Source organism: Bactrocera neohumeralis, unplaced genomic scaffold, assembly GCF_024586455.1.
Source record: "Bactrocera neohumeralis isolate Rockhampton unplaced genomic scaffold, APGP_CSIRO_Bneo_wtdbg2-racon-allhic-juicebox.fasta_v2 cluster10, whole genome shotgun sequence".
Classification (NCBI taxonomy): Eukaryota; Metazoa; Arthropoda; class Insecta; order Diptera; family Tephritidae; genus Bactrocera; species Bactrocera neohumeralis.
This window is the reverse complement of record NW_026089623.1, coordinates 5,353,254-5,377,462: the sequence shown is the minus strand read 5'-3', so window position 1 is coordinate 5,377,462 and position 24,209 is coordinate 5,353,254. Positions and strand designations below refer to the sequence as shown.

General features: G+C 35.9%; 2 protein-coding genes and 1 long non-coding RNA gene across 4 annotated transcripts in view; 2 read left to right on the top strand and 1 right to left on the bottom strand.

Annotated features, from left to right (window-relative positions):
- Window positions 1–24,209, bottom strand: part of LOC126764875 (putative nuclease HARBI1) — a 58,937-nt gene that overhangs the window by 22,268 nt on the left and 12,460 nt on the right. The window lies entirely within an intron of this gene.
- The window catches only part of LOC126764867 (galactosylgalactosylxylosylprotein 3-beta-glucuronosyltransferase S), an 89,101-nt gene that overhangs the window by 57,611 nt on the left and 7,281 nt on the right, over window positions 1–24,209 (top strand). Inside the window, exons 2-3 of one of the 2 annotated variants that reach the window (XM_050482506.1) lie at window positions 2,909–2,999; window positions 16,381–16,653. In XM_050482506.1, coding sequence (XP_050338463.1) covers window positions 16,494–16,653 — 160 coding nt within the window. In that variant the 5' untranslated portion in view covers window positions 2,909–2,999; window positions 16,381–16,493. The remainder of the gene's footprint in view (window positions 1–2,908; window positions 3,000–16,380; window positions 16,654–24,209) is intronic. The other variant, XM_050482505.1, reaches the window with a different exon arrangement.
- LOC126764955 (uncharacterized) lies at window positions 14,780–15,408 on the top strand. The gene is made up of 2 exons (XR_007668156.1): window positions 14,780–15,029; window positions 15,250–15,408. It is a non-coding gene; the product is annotated as an uncharacterized LOC126764955 (long non-coding RNA).

Sequence of the window (24,209 nt, the reverse complement as noted above, 5' to 3'; positions counted from 1 at the left end):
AAGCACCAGAGCTTTAGCTCCACAAATTTATATTAAGTAATGTTTTTTTTCAGTTTATTGTTATTAGATAAAATTTTAAAATGAAACTGTATCAACACATTTTCATAAAAAGTTTTTGTACTCTCTTCTTCTTAATTGGTGTAGACACTGCTTACGCGATTATTGCCGAGTTAAAAACAGCGTGCCATTCATTTCTTCTTTTCGCTACGTGGCGCCAATTGAATATTCCAAGCGTAGCCAGGTCCTTCTCCACCTGGTCCTTCCAACGGAGTGGAGGTCTTCCTCTTCCCCTGCTTCTCCCGGCAGGTACAGCGTCGAATACTTTCAGAGCTGAAGTGTTTTCGTCCATTCGGACAACATGACCTAGCCAGCGGAGCCGCTGTCTTTTAATTCGCTGAACTATGTCAATGTCGTCATATATCTCGAATGCGATATTCGCCGTGGCCAACGCGCAAAGGACCGTAAATCTTCTGCAGAACTTTTCTCTCGAAAACTCGCAACGTCGACTCATCAGTTGTTGTCATCGTCCAGGCCTCTGCACCATATAGCAGAACGGGAATTATGAGTGACTTATAGAATTTGGTCTTTATTCGTCGAGAGAAAACTTTACTTCTCAATTGCCGGTGTTAATTAATTATCTTAAGTTTCATTGAAAAAAATAATATATTTTTTTAGATTTACGTGTAGAAAACAAAGAATTGTGTAAAAAATATATTTAATTATTTTTTTAAATATCAGAACACACAATAACATTTATTTGAACGTAGAGAAAATTATAATAACAATAATAGGTGTGTTCTTAAAAAATCTTTTACTAATCATCGCTTTTTTCATTGGTTGAAATACATAGAAATCTGTTTGTAAGTCCATTACATTTCAACTAATGAGAAACGTGCTGACTAATAAGGGGTTTTTCTACGAACAGACCTAATATTAACAATAACATAAAAATAACAATAACACACAACAACAAAATGTTTAATAATACTACATCATTACTCATTAAATGACTCATCTCACTGTTAGATTCACCTGAATCAGATGCTACATAATCTTTATCGTCATGGTCACATGTTACCTGACGTGGTACTTTTGATGGCGGGACAATTAAATTTAGAACTTCCACCGGTAATTTATCTGTTCTCTTTTTGGGAACTTCTCTGAGTGAGTTGATTCCAAAACCTTCGTATGTAGTATTACCAGACTTCTTTTTTTCTGTAGATTTCAAACTTTCTCTAATCGAAGTAGCTATTTTTCTATTACCCTCCAAGCGATTTGCTACTACAGCGGCTACGGTCAACTCGATGGCACTTCGCGATTCTAGTAAGTCTTCAACCCTTCGTTTTTTCGTTTTAAAAGACGACTCTTCAAAATTTTTTTTTGGTCTACCTTGAGGTAGATTGCTTCCAGTTGATGAGGTAGGACAGGGATGTTCCATTTGTAGGTGAAATTGTAAATCTGCTCCTTCTAACCAACTGCGATTTTTGTTTAAAAAACGTTCAATCATCATATTTGCTTCAGTCCATTTTTTGGAAAATTTGACGAAACACTCGAAATTTTTAACTTTATATCCTTCTGTGTATCAGGCGTTACATCGTTAGCACTAAGTTTTGTGAAAACATAATCCATTTACCGGGAATTTTACTCTATTTTACATTTTCGCCATTCTTCAAATAACTCCATTTTTCAAATAGAGCAAACTCGATCTGGAGAAAAAATAATTAAAAATTATGGGGGAAAGATGTGGTACTCGATCAAAGTTTTGAAAATATTTGTATTTAGACTTCAAAACTGGAAAAATTGGAACTATCTGCGCAAGGTTTTATTCAAATAACTATATTGGTGATTGATTGGTACACACTCACGATCAAATTCGACCCGGACAGCTACATATAAACTACGCTAACAAACTGAATCGATGAAAATTATGCTACTAACTGGAAAAGTCGGAACTATCTGCGCAAGGTTTTATTCCAATAAATTTATTAGTGATTGATTACTATTCACTCACGATCAAATTTGACCCGGACAGCTCAATATAAACTACGCTCACAAACTGAGTCGATGAAAATTTTGGTACTAAATGTGCAGTTTAACTTGCTTTGCCAATTGGTATGTGTTAGAAAGCTGTTTGGTCACAACGTGAAATGTTTTTCTGGTTATCATTTATTATTTTTTACACCGGCTCTTATGCAGCCATAAGTCTTGTCTTGATCCCATAAATTTAACGTTTATGTGTATTTTCTTTCAAACCACAAATGCTTCTCCTTAGTTCTTTGTCCTCCACGAATCAACGTTTTGCAACTCGATTTCTAGTATAGTTATAAGCCCTTATATATAGTTTTCTGGCTAACGGCATTTTGTGGCGTGGCTATGGTCCGATTGTGAACATCTGTAATACTAATTTTGACTCAATTTATCGCTTGCACGGCAACCGGACAGAACATAACATAATAACAATAAATTGAGGATTACTGTACACAATACCTGATTTATACAATACCTACTGCTTTGTTTCGAATTGCTTTTCATCAATTTTGACAACTGAATCCATTATTTGCAAAGCCACCGACTTTGTTATGGCGGTAAATGTAATAAATCTAATAGTCTAAATTTTTCTAGCTTAATTTAAAAGTGGTCGTACTAACTCGTATAGAATCATAAAAAATTATCTACACAATAAAAAGAAAATACAAAAAGCGACATTACTTAGCTTAACCAAACGAAAATATGAGATATAAATTCCAAAGTGAGAAAACAATTTCTGAAGTTTATTAAATTCCTAACATTCCTCCTCGCGTATTTTTCCCCCATTTTCGTATGGAAAACACAACATTTAAGGTTAGGTTAAATGCACTCTTCACACATTTCGAGCTATATTCACAACACGTAAAATTATATTTTGCAGAAATTGTACGATATATATTCGCATCCCGCAACCCTTTAGAAACGGAATTAGTTATTAAAGCAGAAAAGGAACATCCTCCATTGTAATTCAGGTAAGATGATTAAATAACTGAAACCAACTCTCACAAAGTCCGCGTGTGTAGAACTGAAGGACATTGAATTAGAAGTTTCGTAATCTAAAATATATTGACGTTTAAAATGTAAAAGTTTTTAAACAATTAGTAATGGCGTGCTTAGCATTGCATTCGTTTACAATTAACTAGAAGAAATCGACCGAAAATTTCAATGGTGACAGCTATACGCTCTTATAGAATATCCTTACCTTCTCTATTTAGTTCTGCAGCTCGAACTATTTTCCAGCAGCAGATTGAAGAAGTGGCGCGATAGAGAGTGGCCTTGTCTGAAACCTCGTTTGGTATCGAACGGTTCGGAGGGTGACTTCCCGAAGCTTTTAGTGTTGCTCAACGTCATTTTACACAGCCGTATTTGTCTTGCAGGAATACCAAATTCAAACATACCGGTATAGAGAAGCTCCTTAACGTGCTGTTAAAAGCAGGGGTCGAATCGTTACATCCGTGCACGGATCGGCAAACATACGAAAGAAAATTACGTGATACGTCAATCGTAAGCGGTGATTGGTATTATGACATACGATAGCGTACGGATCGTAATATATTTTCAATTTACAATAGTTTTTAAATTCCACATCGCTTTGGATAGTATTTTTAGGGCACAATAGATGTGGAACTGTCAAAACTGTTGCGAAATTTTAAATAATCTAACAAAAGCTAATTAAATATCAAAATGAATCCTACTTTGGTTTTTTATTTGAGCTCTAGTGAAAGTGATGGGCATAAAAAAATAGTGCGGAGATAGCCAAGGGATCGTAGAAATAACGTAGGTATAAAAAAAATTATGAATTCTCATTAACAAAATTTTCTTTGTAGATGTATAGTTGAACAAAGCATTGGAATCTTTAAAAGACGGTGGAGAATATGGCATGAGAGGAAGGTATCACCCCACAAAAGTGAAAGATTTGCTAACGTTTATGAGGCATTACATAGCATCTGCATAAAATTTACAATAAGTTACGACCCTTAAAATTGCGATTTTTATCACACACAAGAAATGGACACCCGAGTGGCGAACCGCTACACCGCAATTGACCAAACGATAAAAGATCAAATGAAGTATTCTTTAATATAATAAATTTAATTCAAAAATGTATATGTCCTTAACCTTGTAAATAATTTAATTTTTATTGTCAACTAAAATACAAAAATTTTGTTCATATAAATAATTTTTTTGTTAATTTTTAATAAGATATTCCATTCATTGGTTTCTTGTTTATGTTCGTTATTACTAAACATTATAAAACACTTAAAATTTAAAAAAATTTTGCTTACATTTTCATAAATTTGTCTATTACGATTGGTAGTTCGCGTTCGAACGACGATTCAAACGAACGGATACGTTTATATACTCGTTCACGTATGTCATCATGCCAGATTACGATAGAAGCGTTACGATCACGTATGTGACAATACGAAGTACAGGCTTTTACGTGACGAGTGATACGTTAACGGATGTAACAATTCGAGCCCAGCTTTAAAATCGACTTAAAGATGTCTTTTCCAAGATTTGGCGCATGGTGAATATCTGGTCAGTTGTTGATTTTCTAATCTAATGTCTAATAAGTTTGTTGACGGTGGGCTTTAATCTTTCGAACAATACGCTCAATATAACCTTATACGCGATGTTGAGGAGGCTCATTCCACAGTAGTTGGCACAGATTGTGGGTCTCCTAGCACACTTAAATTCCAATCATCGGGCATGCTTTCGTTCGACCATATTCTAGACAGAAGCTGATGTATGCTCCTTATTGGTTCTTCGCCGCCGAGTTTGAATAGCTCGGCCGGCAATCCATCGGCCCCGCCGCTTTATTCTTCTTCAAGCGGTTAATTACAACGTGAATACTTACTATAAGTATTTTATGAAATATTCTATTAATTAAAAAAAAAGCAATGGATGAGCATAGCAAAGATTACAATTGTGTTATGTGCACGATGTATGCGCAATTAAAGTGCACCAAAAATTACCGGAACTCGATGCTTTGCATGACTTAACGAAATTACTGTTTAGGAACTCTATACTTCGTACTAAGACCGTTAGGCTGTTTAGACGTTCTATATATTCTTGCACTAATAGCCATTTAATCTCTTTGCTGAGATCGCTTTGAATGCCGCTTGACTATCTCTGAGTATAGCAATGTGGTCATTACTAAAGTTGTGCTGTTTCTACACACTGAATATGCTCGAAAAACGTCAAATGGATGTGAAAAGATTAACGAGCGAACTCACGACGGACATACAGTCACTCGGAATTCAAATTGTCCTGCAATTATGATAATTTATATAAATATTTATAACACTATATCTTCTCGATTAGTTTAACCGACCGCTTGAGCATAATTTATCATCAGCAGAACCAAACAGGTTTGTTGGCCGTAAGTCCTTTTGTTCTATATGCAAAATTTAGTTATGCTTAACTAAGAAACAAATTCTTTCTTTTACGATCATTCAAAATAAATAAGTTTCTTCGGTTATTTACTCTTTTCTATTTAAAATTAAATTGGGGTGCAACAATTGTGTGTATCTAGAATATATAGCTATTGAAGAGTTTCATAATGGTCAATTTGTGGATATACAAGGTGCGTTCCATAGTAAACAGAACTTGTTGAATCTAGCGCCCCCTGGTGCGCCATCAATATGTCGACTGGTGCGTTAGAATCCGCTATCTTTATCGATTGTCCAGTGAGAATTTCATGACATTTCATCGATTGGAAGTGAAGTTATTCAGGGGTGTTCTGGAATCTGATAGTTGTCGGAATCAGAATTGAAATCGTAGTAGGTGTCATGAATTCAGATACTATTGGTTTGATATTCGAAACAGAATTTGTATCGGTTTTGAAAATAATCCGGATATTCAAAGATATTAGATTTACAAAACGTAATAAACGTAATTTAACACCCAAATACGTCTTTATTCATTCGATAAATGTTATCTTTTTAAGTCCTACTTTAATTCGAAATTTATTAAAAACTTTAATAGGATTGCTTCCAAAATTGCAAGTTTTGTCACATTAGTGCACAGCTGGTTCGAATATTGGTTTTGCGTATGTTCGAAAAGTCGAAAATCCAATCAGATTCTGGGACATCATTGAAAATCAGAATTGGTTTGCAATTCTGACAGCTAAGCAATTCTGTCTTGGATTCCACAACACCCGTGATTGTGTTTTAAGTGTCAGTATGTTTGTGTTATCGATATCGATATAAGAGCCAACATTAAATTTAGTTTTAATATAAATAAAGTTGGTAAAACTTTTACCGAAACGTTTCAATTGATGAAACAAGTTAACGGCGATGATTGCATTTTGGCTTACGAAAGGTGTGCGCACGGTTTTTTCCACACAAATTGACTGACGACAAAAATTGCTCAGAATCCAACATTCTAAGAAAGATTATTTGACCAAAAATCACATTTTAACCATTAACCACTCACCGTATTCACCTGATATGGCACCGTGCGATTTCTTCCTTTTCGGAAAAATGCATTTGCCCATGAATGAAAGCGAGGCCATTCAAAAGGTTTGCGCCGACATACTGGCGGCCATACCGGCCAACGAGCTCAAACACTCGTTCAACATTCTATTGGACTATGCAAAAAGCTGTATTGAAGCAGAAGGAGACTATTTTGTATAAAATAAATTCATTTTGCCCAAAAAACCATTTGTTCTGTTCTTTTTTTTAAATACTGTTTACTTTGGAAAGCACCTTGTAGTATTGAAATAGAGAGAAACCTTTTGTATGATAAAAATGTTCCTAAATACTTATATATATATATATATATATATATTACGCCACGCCGTTAAGAAGAAGAAGATATTATGTATATATTATATATAGTGGGCTTTTCAAACTTTAAAATTTCCCGCGACAAAACTATACTATATTCAGCCCTATTCTGCATTTCTACTCGAATCGAAATTTTCTCCGATTGGCAACTTTGGTATTCTGCGTTTCGATTCAACTTCGAAAATTCCAATTCTATGTATTCTGCATTGCGATCGTAATTACGTTTTTGTACGTTGAAGTTTTGTCGGCGGAAAGCCGTTATATATTCATTTTCGTGCACTTGGATAAAATAATTTCCTCAAATATGTAAGTAAAACTTTATGATTATGGTTGTAAAAGACATAATGGTGGTGTCCTTGGTTGTTTGTGCTTAAATGATATTTTTTGATATGTTTGCAGGTCAAGAGTAACAACGGCAGAGCAATACGAAAAATTGTGTGATATGATGGCCACGAAAAGAGATATTGCGCAGGGCTTCCAAAAGCGACCGAAGGAAGAAGTACAGGAGTTTTGGGAGGAGGTTGCAAGGAATTTAAATGCACTTGGCCCACCAACAAAAGATTCCAATACATGGAGGTAAGGTATTACCTACAATTAATTTTAAAAAATTAAGTAACATCTAACGTTTTCGTGCAGGTCTGGATTGACTGAAAATGTTACATGAAGCGAAAATTATCGTATAACAAAAAAGAAAGGATGAGCACCGGTGGAGGTCCTTGCCGTTTACAACACATAAGCCCACTTGATGAAAAGGTGATAGCTTTGACGGGTTTGGAAACGGATGATATCCCTTCAACCAGTAGAGCTAGCAGCCAAAATAGAGAGGCGAGAGCAAACAAGCAGAGCACTTTTTCATTACTTAAGCAACAGATACAAATCAAAAAGAATTTTATGCAGAGACGAAAAAATTCAATGAAGCTGACTTTGGTAAAATGGAAGAAGTTACTTCATATTTACGACACATGAATCGTTCTCTAGATACTTTGGCGGAGACTGCAGTGAAGCAACTTGAAGAACAGAAGCGACACAATAGAATTAAGGAAGAGCTGGTGAAGGAAAAAGTAGAAATAAAAATGCAAATGCTAAGATTAGATCCAAATTATAAGCCGGATTCAAAGTAGTCATTTTTTAATTGTTAGCCTTTTATTTGTTTTACTAATATTCATTTATATAACGAGCTGTGAAACGAAATAAAAGCATTTACTTTTTTAATATAGGAGCTGTAAAATGCACTGAATGCAATTGTTTTTATTTAATAGAATAATGTAGGGCATATTTTGAATAATGCATTGCTCTCCTCCTCAAGTAATATCGCTGCCGCTACTGATTCCATGTTAGTGTTAAAAAAACGCGATATAATTTCTTTATTTTAATAAACCAACAATAATTTGTGTATTTTTGCTTTGTTATGTTTCATTTTCACACGTTTCAAGGCAAACAGCTGACTTCGAAAGAGGTACAGCTCTTCCTCTTCTTCTTTCAATCCAATCGTAACTCAGAATACCTATTTTCGATTCAGACGGAGCGTAGAGCGGGAACGTAATCGAAATGCAGAATAGGGCTGATTATATATTATTATTGAAAAAATTCCAAATTTCAAATCACTATGTTTAATAGGCCGGGTCGATTTGTATGAGTGGAAAACAACCAACAAAGCGGCTAGCAATAACGAAAATTACAGAAAATTCTAAGAAAGTTTTGCCAAGAAACCATGGGTCTAAAATTAATTCCCAGTTCGCGCAGAGCGACTTTAGATTTTGAGGTCATACTTATTAAATTGTACTCGAAAACTTATTCCTTCATAAGAAGCGATCCGGAAAATTGTGCTTGGTTTCTTCGGTTATAACGAAAATTTGTGCTTCTATGTATGCAGCATACAGATATTCCCATATTTTTTTAAAAAATTCTAAAATTGTGGAAAGTACGGTGGATCGAAAATAAAATTTTATTATTGTAATTAAGTTTTCAAAAAATTAAATGTTTTTGTGGTGCAAGTTACAGACATTGGTTTTTTTGCTTATGACTGGGAATCTTTTCTAGTTTTAGTTTTTTTAGGTTTTAAAGTCTTTTTTGGATTCCATGCGTGGTATTGTAGTACGACTTTCTATAGTTACGGCCATGATATCGTCTCTATTCTTTGCAATAGCGCGTCGAGAAACTGTCAAAAGCTGTACACAACGCTCAGTTGCTTTGGTATGACATGGAATCCCTGGGTCAGGAAGGGGCGGATCATCTGACTCAATAAACTGCAACAAGTGTTCGTATGGAAGGTTTGCTGAGAATGGAGGCTCAGACAAAACACTGTCATCATCTAGGTCAACCAGATCAAAGTAGTCTGAGCATTCAAAATTTATTGCGTGCTTTTTATCATAAACCCTTAGATTAGTCGGATCGCAAACTTTATCACGATAATGTAGTATCTTTTTTATGGCTCTTTCGCGAACATCTTTTCTCTTATCATAAAGCATTGCCAGTAAGATATTTTCAGGATGAGGGAAGTATGAATTATTTTGGATTACAGTGTTAACAATTTCTCGCAGCGTTGGTGGTAAATATCGCGTGGACTGTATAAATTTAAAAAACAAGAGACTGCCGTATACAACTGAGTTGTAGAACTTAATGTTAAAGTACATCGGTACGTAAACTTTCATTATGTAAGTTGCCAAAGTTTTTAAATTCGCTGATGGTGAACTAGTTGTCACGTATAAACGTAAGAGTCTGCTTGCCTTTGTTAGCCATCGAGAGTGCACAATTTGTCCCGGTTTCATACTGACTAAATTTTCGGGGCAGAAACCATCACAAACTGCATTTGCCATTCGATACATGTACTGAACGTCAGTCGAGAGCATTTTTTCATGAATGGGTGGAGGCATATCTCCCAACGAAATGGCCTCAAAGTCGGGTACAGCCTACAGAAAGATTTGATTCTTTTACCATTCTCGGATGATATCTTCCATTTTCTTCTTCGCTCATCAGAGAGTTGTTTTTTCTGTCATCAAAGGAGAAGGCTACCTGATCACAGTCATTGCGTTGCTTTCTTCGAAGAGAATCCCTACATTTCTTTCTTTCACGTGAAACTTTGGATTTGTCCATAATTACTGGTTCCCCATTTTCATCTTTAAAGTCAATATCATTGAAAAGCGATGTGGCCAAAAAAGAAGCAACCCTATTACCGATTCCAAACGTATCGCAAGCCATAGCGAAATGAGGTGTATCGTACCTTTTGGTATTATTTTTTTTTTCGACGAACTTGGCTCTCTTGCAGTTGGCAGGGCAAACATCACCTCTGATTCAACATCCATATTTGTTGAGCCAGGAAAAAAAGTTGGATCAAGACTAGTTGGCGCCAGTGTTGATTGTTGGTCAACAGCAATCGCCTCGAATTCGGGAATGGTTAGCTTCCTCTTACTGTGCTGATCAATCATAAGCTCTTGGAGTTCAATGGGTATTAAACCACAGCAACAAGGCAATGTTTTTGCGCACTGACATTTTCCAATATAAAAAGCTTGATCAATTGTTTCCAGAAACGTTGAAGACTTACTTGGTCTACTTTTAAATTTTATTTCATTATGGTATTTATTTAGCAATGTTTTCAGTTTTTTCGAGGCAGTCTTTTCATTGATTAACGGAATGTTTAATTTATTCCAACTTTTCCAAATTTTTTTTGCCACTTGTGTGTTAAGATTACCGTACGATTGCTTTGTTTTGTTATTTTTTGCTCAGCCACGCGATTTCCAATGGAAATGTCAGATTGCACCTGGCAACACTTAGTGTTGCCTAGGCCAGAAATATATATAGCAGCCTCCGTAAGATTACCGTACGATTGCTTTTTTTTTGTTATTTTTTGCTCAGCCACGCGTAAAAATAAATAGTAATTTAATACGTCACGATTACTTGGTAGATTTAGATCACTTAAATCTCTTGGCAAACCAAAACTGGAAAGAACATAAGACCCGAAGTTCATTGAAATTGTGTCAATTTCTGATTTGGTGGAATCAACTGACATTGCAGACGTTTCCATTATAATTTATTAATCGAAAACTATTTAAACTTGAAAAAAAAATTATTTAGAACACACTATTGTTTATTCAACGCAGACCACTTGTGCGGTAAAAATACCATACGATTGCTTTTTTTGTTGTTTTTTGCTCAGCCACGTGAAAAAACAAATAAGTTACAAAAGCCTGCTATTATTGCATTAATTGCATGGCATGCTGTTATTTTTAAAACTATAGGTTTTTAAGTACAATTTAATAAGTATTACCTCAAAAGCTAAAGTCGCTCTGCTCGAACTGGGAATTAATTTTAGACCCATGGTTTCTTGGCAAAACTTTCTTAGAATTTACTGTAGTTTTCGCTTCTGCTAGCCGCTTTTGCAAAAAAATTCGACCCGCCCTAATGTTTAATCTTCTAATTGAGACAATGAAACTTTGTCGCGGGAATTTTTAAAGTTTTAAAAGTGAAATTTCTGAATATGTGATGGTTATTTTTGAGAAACGAAAATTAGTTGGTGAAATTTTAGTTTGAATGAAAAAACGAAAATTCCTATATTAAATGTATGGAGACCATAGACCTGCATTGAGTATGATCGATTCGGTTTGATCAGCCTCGCTCAAAACGGCCACAACTCAGCACAGCGGTTCGCTACAAAATTGTTCGATCGAGTTTCGTGCTCAAAACGAAGGAGTTCGATCAATTGATTTGATTGCTCTGCTTACTGATTCAAACTGATTTTTTGGTTCCGGTATGATAATTGGAAATGATTGTACAGAAAAAGACGATCAAGTCCAACGACGCACGAAAACTCAGACATCGATCAAATGTGCGTTTGAATTGATTGTGATGGAACCAATCAGATCGAGAATTCCCTGCGAATACATATGTATGTGCATAACGGAATCAAGTTGCGATGCATAAAATTAACCAAAATCATTTCTAACGTTTAAAACTAAAATTCAATTTATGCCTAAAATTAATAAACAAAGGTAATGCTTAAAATATTTGGGAACACAAATTTCAAATTTTAATTACTTCTTCATTGACATCAATAAAAACTTAAAATTAAAAAAAGTTTTATTTTCTGGTTTCAATCTTAATCGCTCAAACTTTTATAAAATGAATTTAAAAACAATAAGCTATTAACTGAATATGGTCCGAGCCTATTTCTTTTTTTAGTTATAATATTTCGAGCTAAAGAAAAAGAACGCTCAGCGGCTGCACTGCTGGCAGGAAACACCCAGTACGACCAAACGGTATGATTGTGATCGAGCTGAATGCAAGCAACATTCTCGAACATTCTTTGCTGCTCATACAAGGCGTTCGATCGAACAAAATCATTACGAAACAAGCAACAGTGATTGGAACTGAATGTTCGCTTTGAGCACGCTCGCTTACGATCATTCATTTTTGTTGAAGCAAAGTTTTTCGTCACAAAAAATCCGAGTCAATGATCGGGTATGATTGAAAAAATTGTGATCGTTGCAGCTCTCTGATGGAGACCTAAAAACTAAATAGCGACCCCTTAGAGTTAAGCTACAGCACCTGAATTTTTGAAAAAAAATTCAAAAATTTTTTTGAAGCTCCCAAATATATATATAATGTATATATGTGAGTTATCTTAAAAAACTATTGCGAACGTAGTTCTTAGAATGCTTCATATACCTAATATAATTATTGTCAAACTTCTGTTAGACCATATATGGTACTTGGTAATAATGTGTCGTAATGCCAAAATGGGATTACACTGATCAATACCACCCCAAAATCCAATATTCAACTGTGTTGGGAATAATAGCAATAACTTGTAAATACTAAAACAATTGTGGTTTTACTATACATTTAAAAGTTTGTAATTTAATTTTTTCTTTGGCCGAATATAGCCCCAATTTGGCCGCTCCGTGTTTAAATTGATTTTATATATTTTTTGCATTCTGCACACTTCAGACATTCAGACCTATGTCATTGTGGAATCTGTAGAGGTAACTTCTAAAGCACCCTTGTCCACTTAGTATTTGGACCAGAGGGAAATAGACGAATTGTTAAGCAAAACTTCATTTGATTTTACAGATGGTAATTCGAAATATCGAAAACACGTAAGTTTGTTCTTTCGAAGGATGAACTGGCGATGGTAGGTCTTTATTGCCGAAGGAACATAAGTAATATTAATAAAATCCTTTAATATATGAGATGCATGACACGTATCTTCTGTTTGCCATCACTTTGATAAGAAAAATTAAGGTATTCCTTGAATTTAAATTTTTGCGTCTATTGTTACGCCTAGATATTTCATTTCTGACTGTGAAGTAATCTCGCATTTTCCTATGGTGAACACTATTCGTTCTTCTACCTTTCCTATGCTTTTGGGCAAAACTTCTGTTTTGTGCTCAGCCAATTCTAAACTCATTGGCGTAGACCATTTCTGCACTCATTGCATTTGTTTCTATGCCATCTAGTTGTTAAGCTACTGCTATCACTATAAGAACATCGGTATACCATATGCTATTAGTTTCACGTTTGTTAATTGCTGTCTTCATATTTCTTACGTGTTTCGAAAATGATTTTTCCATAACTTTTCCCATAAATGATGCACAGAGCTTTTCAAACCAGGTTTTTTTCTGGTAATTGCCGATCTGTGTCGAATTCCTGTTGTTTCCACTTTCACTTCCGGGAAGTGCTTCAAATAAGGAGTTCCGATTCTCGTGAGCAGGAAACTCCATGTATATGTTTGACACCGTGCCCTCAATGTGCCTTCTAACCGAGTCGTTTTCGAACATTATATTATTTATGGATACCCTACTCCATTGTCGCATTGTAAAGTCGCAGGATATCTGCATACGAGCGCCATCCTTCTTTGTAATTATAATGGCATATATTTGTTATAATTTTCCTTTCTATTGGTCTCGTCTTATTAACCTCGCCTAGTAATTTTCCTTTGAGTTTGAATAACCGTGGTATTCTTTTAAGGTGTTATACCAGTGTGACACTTCAAAATTTTTTTTATTTGCTTTTTCGATAGCTTATATTACCATTAATATCCTGTGAAATCGGGAAGGTCGTATCTTGAATAGTTTTTGGATGGCAGCGTTCTAAAGAGCGACCGCTCGGAGGTGCAAACATACATACATATATGTATCGGGTGATTTTTTAAGAGCTTGATAACTTTTTTTTAAAAAAAAACGCATAAAATTTGCAAAATCTCATCGGTTCTTTATTTGAAACGTTAGATTGGTTCATGACATTTACTTTTTGAAGATAATTTCATTTAAATGTTGACCGCGGCTGCGTCTTAGGTGGTCCATTCGGAAAGTCCAATTTTGGGCAACTTTTTCGAGCATTTCGGCCGGAATAGCCCGAATTTCTTCGGAAATGTTGTCTTCCAAAGCTGGAATAGTTGCTGGCTTATTTCTGTAGACTTTAGACTTGACGTAGCCCCACAAAAAATAGTCTAAAGGCGTTAAATGGCATGATCTTGGTGGCCAACTGCCCATGCATCCCGAAAAATGCACTGTTTGGTGTGGTTTGTACGCTGGTGGAATCATTGGACCGTATTTTTTCAAAGATGCTGTTGGACGCAACGTTACGGTGAATGGCGATCGCTATCGTTCGATGCTAACAAACTTTTTGTTGCCAAAAATGGAAGAACTGAACTTGGTTGACATGTGGTTTCAACAAGATGGCGCTACATGCCACACAGCTCGCGATTCTATGGCCATTTTGAGGGAAAACTTCGGAGAACAATTCATCTCAAGAAATGGACCCGTAAGTTGGCCACCAAGATCATGCGATTTAACGCCTTTAGACTATTTTTTGTGGGGCTACGTCAAGTCTAAAGTCTACAGAAATAAGCCAGCAACTATTCCAGCTTTGGAAGACAACATTTCCGAAGAAATTCGGGCTATTCCGGCCGAAATGCTCGAAAAAGTTGCCCAAAATTGGACTTTCCGAATGTTGACGCAGCCGCGGTCAACATTTAAATGAAATTATCTTCAAAAAGTAAATGTCATGAACCAATCTAACGTTTCAAATAAAGAACCGATGAGATTTTGCAAATTTTATGCGTTTTTTTTTTAAAAAAAGTTATCAAGCTCTTAAAAAATCACCCGATATAAGTGAAATTTTAAACGCGTTTTTCTCGAAACGACATTTTTCAAAATTGCTGGCGTCATAACTCAACGAAAAATTTACCGATCGACTTCAAATTAAAACTGAGTATTTTTGAATACATTTACTATACAATGACCTACGATCGTTTTGATTGGTTGAAAATTGTCAATTTGACATTAAAAAAACGACCATTTTTTTACCTAAAAAAACGATTTTTTTTTAAATTACGCCATTTTGTTAATTTTTTATATTTTTCAAAAATCGGTGGTCATTGTATAGAAAATATTTTTAAGATTAATAAACTTTTCAAATTTTTTTGTTTCAGCTACTCATTCTGCCGGAATCACGCCAGCAGTTGGGGCACTTTTTTTGGCGCCTCCGAAGACAGCCGATAACTCCGTTATTTTTCAACATTTTTGTAAAAAAAAAAATCTTTAAATATAGCTGAAAATATACCTTATTACGTTCAGAGAAGTTCAAAATATTCAATAGCGTACTTTCTCTTAAAAAAATTCACGAAAATCGCCTAATTTTTCATGCGTCACACTGGTATAGCCCCTTAAGCTAATTTTGCTGCCCGACTGTATTATAATTGCGCGTCAATATATTTGAACATATTGCCGAGGAAAAGAAAATAGTTATTTAAAATGAGTGGACTGAATGGAGGGGTGGACTTAGAGGGCGAAAATTTACTCAACATAGTTAGACATTGAAATCACAACATAAGTTCTTGAAAGATTCTTAAAACTTGGCCAACATCGTTTTGGTTCGTGAAATTTTTCTATTCAATGCATGACCTGACTACAATATTATACATTGCAATAAAGTAAGTCACCCGCACGTCTACGATTTATAATGTGTCTTTTCAATGATACTAAACTGTATAAATACTACTATGTTTTATATAATAATATTCTTAATGTTTGAAGTAAATGTTTATTCCCCACCAACCCAAGGAACTATTTCTGGATCCGGCGTGACGGTATGTGCTTTTTTAATAAGTTTCATAAGAATAAATTTAAAAGTAAGTATTATGTTCCGTACCGATTAAGTGGCACCCTTTGCCACCAACGCACGTGTTCAATTTTGAACAGATGTGTTTATTTTAAAGAAGATGCTGCATATAATACCTACAAGTCAGATTCGGGAGGTATATATAAATATAACCACTATGTACGTATACTCTTATGCTTATACTATTAAAATAGATGTCCTGAAGTATTTAATTTCAAATAATTCTGTATGGTAAATGGCAATAGAAGAATTAACTGAACACCTCATATCAACGATTTCATAAGAAAGGAATATAATTACGATAAAATATTTAAAATCAACATACATATTCCGTAAATAAATGTATACTATCATACATATTCCGTAAACTTATAGATAAATTTATAAACAAGATGTTTTTCACGATTGGATCAATAAATATATATATTTTTATTTTTTAAAGATGAGACAGTACACGCTCGGCTCAACGAGTCTTATCTTGTTTGCAACGAGGTTCTTGTTGACCATCGAGTTTTTGTTCACGACCGCGCACTCCGCGATTATGAAGCCTTACCTATGATATATTTTGTGACGCCCACATATCCTAGACGAGAGCAGATACCTGAACTCATTCGGTTGGCATATACACTACTACATGTACCACGTATTCATTGGATACTTGCAAATGATCTTAAAGCATGCAATGCTTATATAGATGGTTTACTCAAAAGATTTGGTAAGATATCTATAAATATATGTACATATATATATATGGATTTAGGAAGATTAGCTAGTTATAATTAAAAAAAGATATTTTATTAAACTTTATTTTTGATAATGAATTAAATTATTTTTTTTTATAGATCTCGAGACTAAAGTCCGTTTTGCTCATCACGCAATGATAAGTTTCTTAACGTTTAAAAATTTTGAGGTCGCTTATTATGAGCTTAGTTTTTGAAAATTTACAATGGCGCATCCAATAGGGCGGACGAAAAATTAAAAATTTATCAGATTCGCTTGAGACTTGTTCCTTGGGCGTTTTGAGTATCGCTGATTACGAATTTGACATCAGATTTTCTAAACGTCTTTTATTTTGGAAATACCTAAATTCAGCCATACCCAGAAACAACGACGTGGATGTAGCAGGATTGGGGTGCTTGATTACGTGAATCCCCTTGCTCTCATTCTTACGTTAGGTTAAATTTATAAATAAAATATGTATTGACTTACTGATAACGAATTCTTTTAGTTTCGTATGATCTTCTTAGTGCTTTTCTTGTATGTTGCTTGTATGTGTTTCTTTTAATTGAACAACAGTAGTCTGCCAACATGTGAACATTCCACATTCCCTGATACCTTTTTTCAATGTCTTTTAAATCCTGATGGAATCTTTCGTTTTGCTCTTCAGTAAAGTCACCTCAATTTTCACGAAAATATTCAACATGTAAATGAAGAAAGTGAAATTGTGAAAACTCTTCACCATTTTGTCAACAACACTTGTAATTATATATTTTCTAAAAATTTTGTTGTAACTCCTCTAAAACTTTGCCAGGCTGCTCGCTTTCTTTTATTGTTTTACAATATAGTAAAAGCTCTTTATTCGCGGGGTATATGTTCCATAAATATGCCGCGAGTACAGAAACCGTGAATACGGGATGGTAATTTATATGGGATTATAGGGGATATGTTTCTAGGTGACAAAAAAAAAACAAATAGGTATATAAAAAAAATATTTAATTGAAGTTTTTGAACATTTTAATTAATTATCTTATGTCTTAGGCAATGGTTTGAAGTATTTTGTAATTTTTTCTTGCTTAGCAGTTTTCAAAAGCTTCTTCAATTCAGACTGATACACAGCAGTCGCATTAGCAATTTGTCTCCTAAAAATTAGACTTCGTTCCATAGACGGATCAATGTTCATAAAGAAATCGCAGAGCTCATTTGCCATTCTTAAACCGTCAAAATTTGAGCTTGTACAGATTCTTCGTCGTTTTCTGCAGTCGGATCAGGCCACAGTTTTTTCCAGCATGACTTCAATGTGTGTGGCTTCAGTTCTTCCATTGATTCTTTTATGTTTACGATGCATTTTGCTATGTGAAATTTCTTCCAGCATTCCATAACATTCATATCAGGATTACATTCCATATTATCCAATATGATTTTGAAGGTTCGTCTAATGTAATAGAGCTTAAAGGACTGGATTATTCCTTGGTCCATAGGTTGAAGCAAAGCCGTCGTGTTGGGAGGTAAAAATGTCACTTTTATATTTGGATGCATAGTTTCAAGTTCGCGATGATGACTTGGTGCATTGTCCAAAACTAGGAGCGCTTTAAAGTCTAAATTCTGTTTTTTTTTAATAAGTTTCAACTTCAGAAACAAAACAATTCCGGAATCAGTCACAAAAAATAGCGCTTGTAACGCACGCTTTCTTATTAGCACGCCAAAACACTGGCAGGTTGTCTTTGTTTTGATTTTTTAAAGCCCGAGGATTGAACGATCTGTAAAGCATCAGCGGCTTAATGACACAATTTCCAGATGTATTAGAACATAGCAGCAGTGTAACTCTATCCTTTGCTGCCTTAAATCCAGGAGCAGACTTTTCGCTTTTAGAAATGAATGTTTTGTTTGGCATTCTCTTCCAAAACAGTGCAGTTTCGTCTGCATTAAATACTTACTCAGGGTTGTATCCTCCATCAGCTACTAGGTTTGCAAATTCTTCTGGATATCGTCCGGCTGCAGCAGTGTCTGCAGATACTGCTTCTCCAACGATTTTGATGTTATGCAATGATTGTCTCACCTTAAATTTATTGAACCAACCTTCTGATGCTTGAAATCCTCCATCTGTACATTCACCACTAAAACTACCATCAGGTTCTTTAAAATGAGCGTAAAGACGCTTCACCTTCTCCCGGACCATTGGAACACTCAGGGGCACCCTTTTTTGGTTGCGGTCTTCGATCCAAAATGACAACGCCACTTCCATTTTTTCTATTGCTGGATCACGAACAATTTTAGCTGATAGTGAAGTTGAAGCTACACACGACCTTATTTTATCTTCGGATTTTTTTATCGATCGTACAGTTGATTCGTTGACATTGAATGAGCGTGATATGGATGCAATGACTCTCCAAGGCGTAAGCGATCAAGCATTTCTATTTTCACTTTAAGCGGTAACACAGTTTTTTTCGTGTCGAAGTTCGTTTCTCATTTTTTTTAGTTGACATTATGAACTAGGAAGAGTGCAGTAGAGACGTGTTACTCGATCAAAATTTTTGTAACTAATATGAAAGACAAAACAATAAAACACGCAAAGCGGCTTTTACAACAACACAACAACAACAACATTTAAAAATTTATTTTAATTTTTTCGCCAACCACGATACTTATTTCTTTGAATATGCTCTTAGCAACTTCCCAACATATAACGGAATTTTTTTGCATACCGTTATACAAATGAACAGATAATTCGGTGAATTTATTTTCAGAAACGTAGTTTTGTTATGCAGTGGCTTAATTATGTGAGCACAAGTGTACTTTATTTATTGAGGTATAAGGTTGCTTTCATTCAACCGATCGCGGCGAAGGCGGCTTGTGTCAAAGTCCTCGGCGATATCATTTAACAACATTACTAAGGCTAACTTGTAATAAGATCTATTTTACTTTTTTATTAGTCCATTTGACAAGAATATTGGGTTGGATACCTATTGGAATAATTTAATTATTATATATGTACTTATTAGATCGGCGAATAAAAAATTTTTTAGTCGCGAATAAAGAAATTGGGTCTCATTTTTTTAATCTACGAATAGTGAAAACGCGAATAAAGGAAGCGCGAATAAGGAGCTTTTACTGTACCAAATTTTTTATGGAGTGGTTGAATAATTACTTTATTTCTACTATATTTTTACTCATAAAGCTTGTCGCGGGCTCGATTATCCCATTCACATAAATGATATGGGTATATTGTAAAGCCGCTTTGTTAACCCAAAAAATTGTCGTTATCTTTAATTAATCACACAATTGCCACTTGTGTTTATCATATTCTAGTTTTTTCGGGTAAGAACTGGAGGTTGGAAGAATACTTTTTTAATACTAAGAATTAGCAACTGGTGATGAAGGGTATTGGTTGCTAATGTGAAGCAAAATTGGTTTTAAACTTCGTGTTGACGAATCAATAAATAGGCGCCATGTTCGTTTATTAGTCCTTCAATATCGCATCAGTAAACAAAATTGTCGATATCTATGAAATATTTTCTGAATTTCACGTCTCGATTACGATAGAAACTTATGAGTTCCTATGGCTAGACAATTTTTCTCTTTCAAACTTGCGCCGCAAATAATCCCCTTTTATACAAGCTTCACAATATTCTAAAGAAGTTTCAATCGGAACATTTTTAAATATATTTGTATCCTTGAACAAATACTTTGGAATTATTTTTTTAAATTTGCCTTTGCTAATATCTTCTCATCTATTATGACATAATTGATATTGTTTATTGCAAAAGCAACTGCAAAACTCTTAAACATAACTTAAAATTAAAATATGTACGTTATTATTATACATACCCGCAAGGATTATACAACCATTTCGTTTTATTTTGACATCTCCTAAGTCAAACTCAGTAAATTGTGGGGAATGTCTGAACAGTATAAAACATGTTCCAATGTAATTTTGGTCCCATCAATAGTTTGTAGTCGTGCCCTTAGCTGTTGCATTGACGAAAACATCACATTTCGCTACTGCAATCTCAATTGGTAACTTCAGAATAATAAAACTTCCATACAAATTTTTATCTTTGATCATATGATCACAAGCCCCGAAATCAAGATTAAATAATTCCATTACTATTCACTTCTAAATTGTTTCTGGTCATGAAAGCGAAGTCAGTTTGAAGTTCTTAAACTTTAATCAACAGCTTTCTTGCTATCAAAACACGCGAGTCACCCACGTGCAGTTGGAAGAAGGAAAGAGCGCCCAAGTGAATGCCGGCTAGCTTTCGAGGCTGTTTGTTCTGGGTCTCTCCTTTTGTCTCTCCACTAAGAATAGTGGCTTGGACGATGTGCCGTTTCAGATCTGTGATACGTAACCTAGTGCCGTTGCACAATTTGGGTGCGTCTAGGTTACGTGTCAGTAGTTAAGAACTTAAGGGGATATAGTTGCGCCGTCAGTTGCTATCATCGTGTCTATTGAGATGTAGGTCCCCACTTCACCTGGAATTTGCTCAAATATTCTTTCATTAATTTTTTCAACCAATTTGTTTTTGTTTTGCGTGAACTTTTGGAAATATCTCCCATTTTCCGAAATAAATATGACATGTTGCAACCCCACTTTAATCATGTCAACTCAGTTGGGAAAAATTCAAAAGTTATGCTTAGGAAAATCCCCTAAATTCTTTCTGTAGGTTAGCAGTGTTGTCAATTTGACGGATTGTGATATGTACGCTTTATTATTCGTCGATGTGCGTTTTATTGTGAATTCGAATTAAGATTTTTTTACAACAACGGTTAAAAAACTAATGCCGTATCAGGAGTAAGAAAGCTAATTGCAATAAACTTTTTGGTACTGGTCAATAAATGATGTCCGTTAAATCAATAAATCTTGCCAAATCTATAGATTTCGGTTACAGCTCATTGTATAACGCGAAATATCATGAAAATATAGTAATGTTGTTATTCTTTACAATTCCTGTTACTTCTGCATCAGCTGAAAACTCATTAAGCAAATTAAAAATAATAAAAAAGTATTTAAGAACTATTATGGGCCAAACTCGATGCTGACATTCATCCATTATAGCAACTGAAAACAAAACCGCATCAAACCTGGATTTAAACGAAGTCATTGATACATTTGCGAAAACTTAAGCTAAGAAAACATTTTAAATATAATTGATATTTAGTCAGTTGGTAGGCCCGACCTTCATATAATAAACCATTGAATGAATATTCTCTATTTAGATTTATTAGCCAAACCTATACCAAGTATTAATTATAATTTATGTTGTTATTGTTTAATATTTTTATTACCTGCCTGAAGTGCACAAAAAAGAGCTTAGGTAGCTTAGCATTTTTACAATATTTATATATTTCATATTTTTATTTGATGAAACCTAATCAGTTTACATAGCAGTGGGCCCCATTTTTTTAATTTTCCCCAGGGCCCTTGGTTACCTAGCTACGCCACTGGTTGCAAATGCGCATTTCTTTATTTTCATAGTTCAGCGGGAACTTGAATACGGGGTATGCAGTTTTGCCACCACTTAGCAAAATTGCAGATATTGCGGAGGACTCTCTCTTTCGTCGAGAGAAAACTTTACTTCTCAATTGCCCATTCAGTCCTAAGTTGCACCTGTTGGTGAGAGTTATTCTGCGTTGGATTCCGAGCCTGACGTTGTTGTTGCTATTAATGCTGGTTGCAAGATATAAGAAATTATCTACGACTTCGAAGTTATGACTGTCAACAGTGACGTCCATTCGTTAGTTGACTGTCGACACGGATAGACGTGCGTACGCATCGTTGCGATATTTTCAAAGTGTTTTTCGGCGATTTTTTTTCCGATTTCCTTTTGTGCGGTCATTTGTTTACGCGATTTTGCTGGCACCGTTATTGCCTGGCGGTGAAATTGCTTGTGCGATCGTTGGGTGCGAGGGTTATTAACCGCGAGTGTTTTGTGCGGGTACACATTTTTTGTACAATTTTGTGCATTTTTGTGTACTGACTCGGGAACGGTTATTGTTGGGGGTGGGACAGGCAGCCATGTTGCGGCTGCCAAGAGAATAACGTGGGAGCTAGACGAACTGGTATTCGATCCCAAGAATGTCGGATGTGGGGACTGCGAAGGAGCTGTTGAAGCTTGCCTCAAAGTATGAGGCGCTTCTGATGACGGTTATAAACGAGAATGCCCATCTTCACGGTCAAATTGACGCTCTTTAAGGAAGTTGTGGGCGACACTCCTCCTCGGCGCCGATCAGGCCAATGCCGGCTCAATCACTCCGGTGACGCCAAAGCCTGTGGAGACCTGGTCGGTCGTGGTCAGGAGTAAGGGGCCTGCAACTTCCTCTAAAGAAATTATAAAGAAGATGGTCAAAGAGGTGGGTCCCTCACTTGGTGTGAGGGTCCACGAAGTACGACCAATTAAGGGAGGTGGGGCGGTTACTCGCACTCTCTCTGTTTTAGAGAGGGAAAGAGTGGCGAATAATAAGAAATGCGAGTATGGGGGGTGGACGTCTCTGTCAACCCGAAGTTGAGTCGTCGGGTTGTGGATCAGGGGGTCCATACGGAGATCCCCCACCAGGGATTCATGGAGGAGCTACTCCGGCTGAACCTCCAGGATATCAGCCCGGCTTCCCAGAGGTCTGACGTAAGAATGGTCAGTCGTCCCAGAAATGGATGATGCCGGTTGCGTCAATGCACCCCATTGCCTGTGCATTTAAGGGTAGGCCAGCCGGGCATCTCATGATGTCAGCTGTCTGCCCTATTTATTGTGGCATTGTTGAGCGCGCCCTCGCCAGAAACTGATGGGTGGAATCATCCAGCTTAACAGTCAGGGCTCTTATGCCGTAATGTGCGAGTTGGGGGATTGCATGTTTGAGGGTGGGTGTGGTATTACTCAACTTCAGGAGTTCTACGCCACCAACGGTGTGGTGCGGGGTCTTCCTGGCGGTTTTAAGGTCCTCACGGACCTTAGAGTTAACGCCGCAAGTTACGATTGCGTAGTTGTGGATTCTTCACAACTGGGTGTATGTGTAGCAATCGAAGGGGAGTTCGGTAGGATGATTGTCGCTAGTTTATATTGTAAATATTGCGAGCCCCTAGATCCCTACCTGGGCTACATGGATAAGCTACTACTACTTGCGAGTAGTAGCCCATTTATCCTAGGGCTGGATGTAAATTCCTTGTCCTCGATGTGGTTTAGTATCATTGAGTGATCATAATTTGATTCAAAATAGACTCTCGGTTAGGGAAGCGGTATCCAGTATACCGCTTAGAGAGTTTGAAGAGTTGGGGGTGGACGAGCAAATTGCTCGTCTATATGGGGTAGTTTGGGGGTTAAATGATAGGGTACTTAGGAAGTGTGAAAGTTATAAGGCTAGTAAGATTAATTGGTGGACGCGTGAGTTAACCTTGAAGAGGAGGGCTGCCAGGCGATTGAGGCGAAAGTTTCAACGCGCCCGACGGTCCAATTCTGATAGGCTGTCCCAGCTTAGGTATGAATTTAGTTAGCGGATAGGGAGTATAAGGAAATGATAGTGAAAATGAAAGAGGAAGATTGGAGGAGTTTTGTTAGGGAGAAT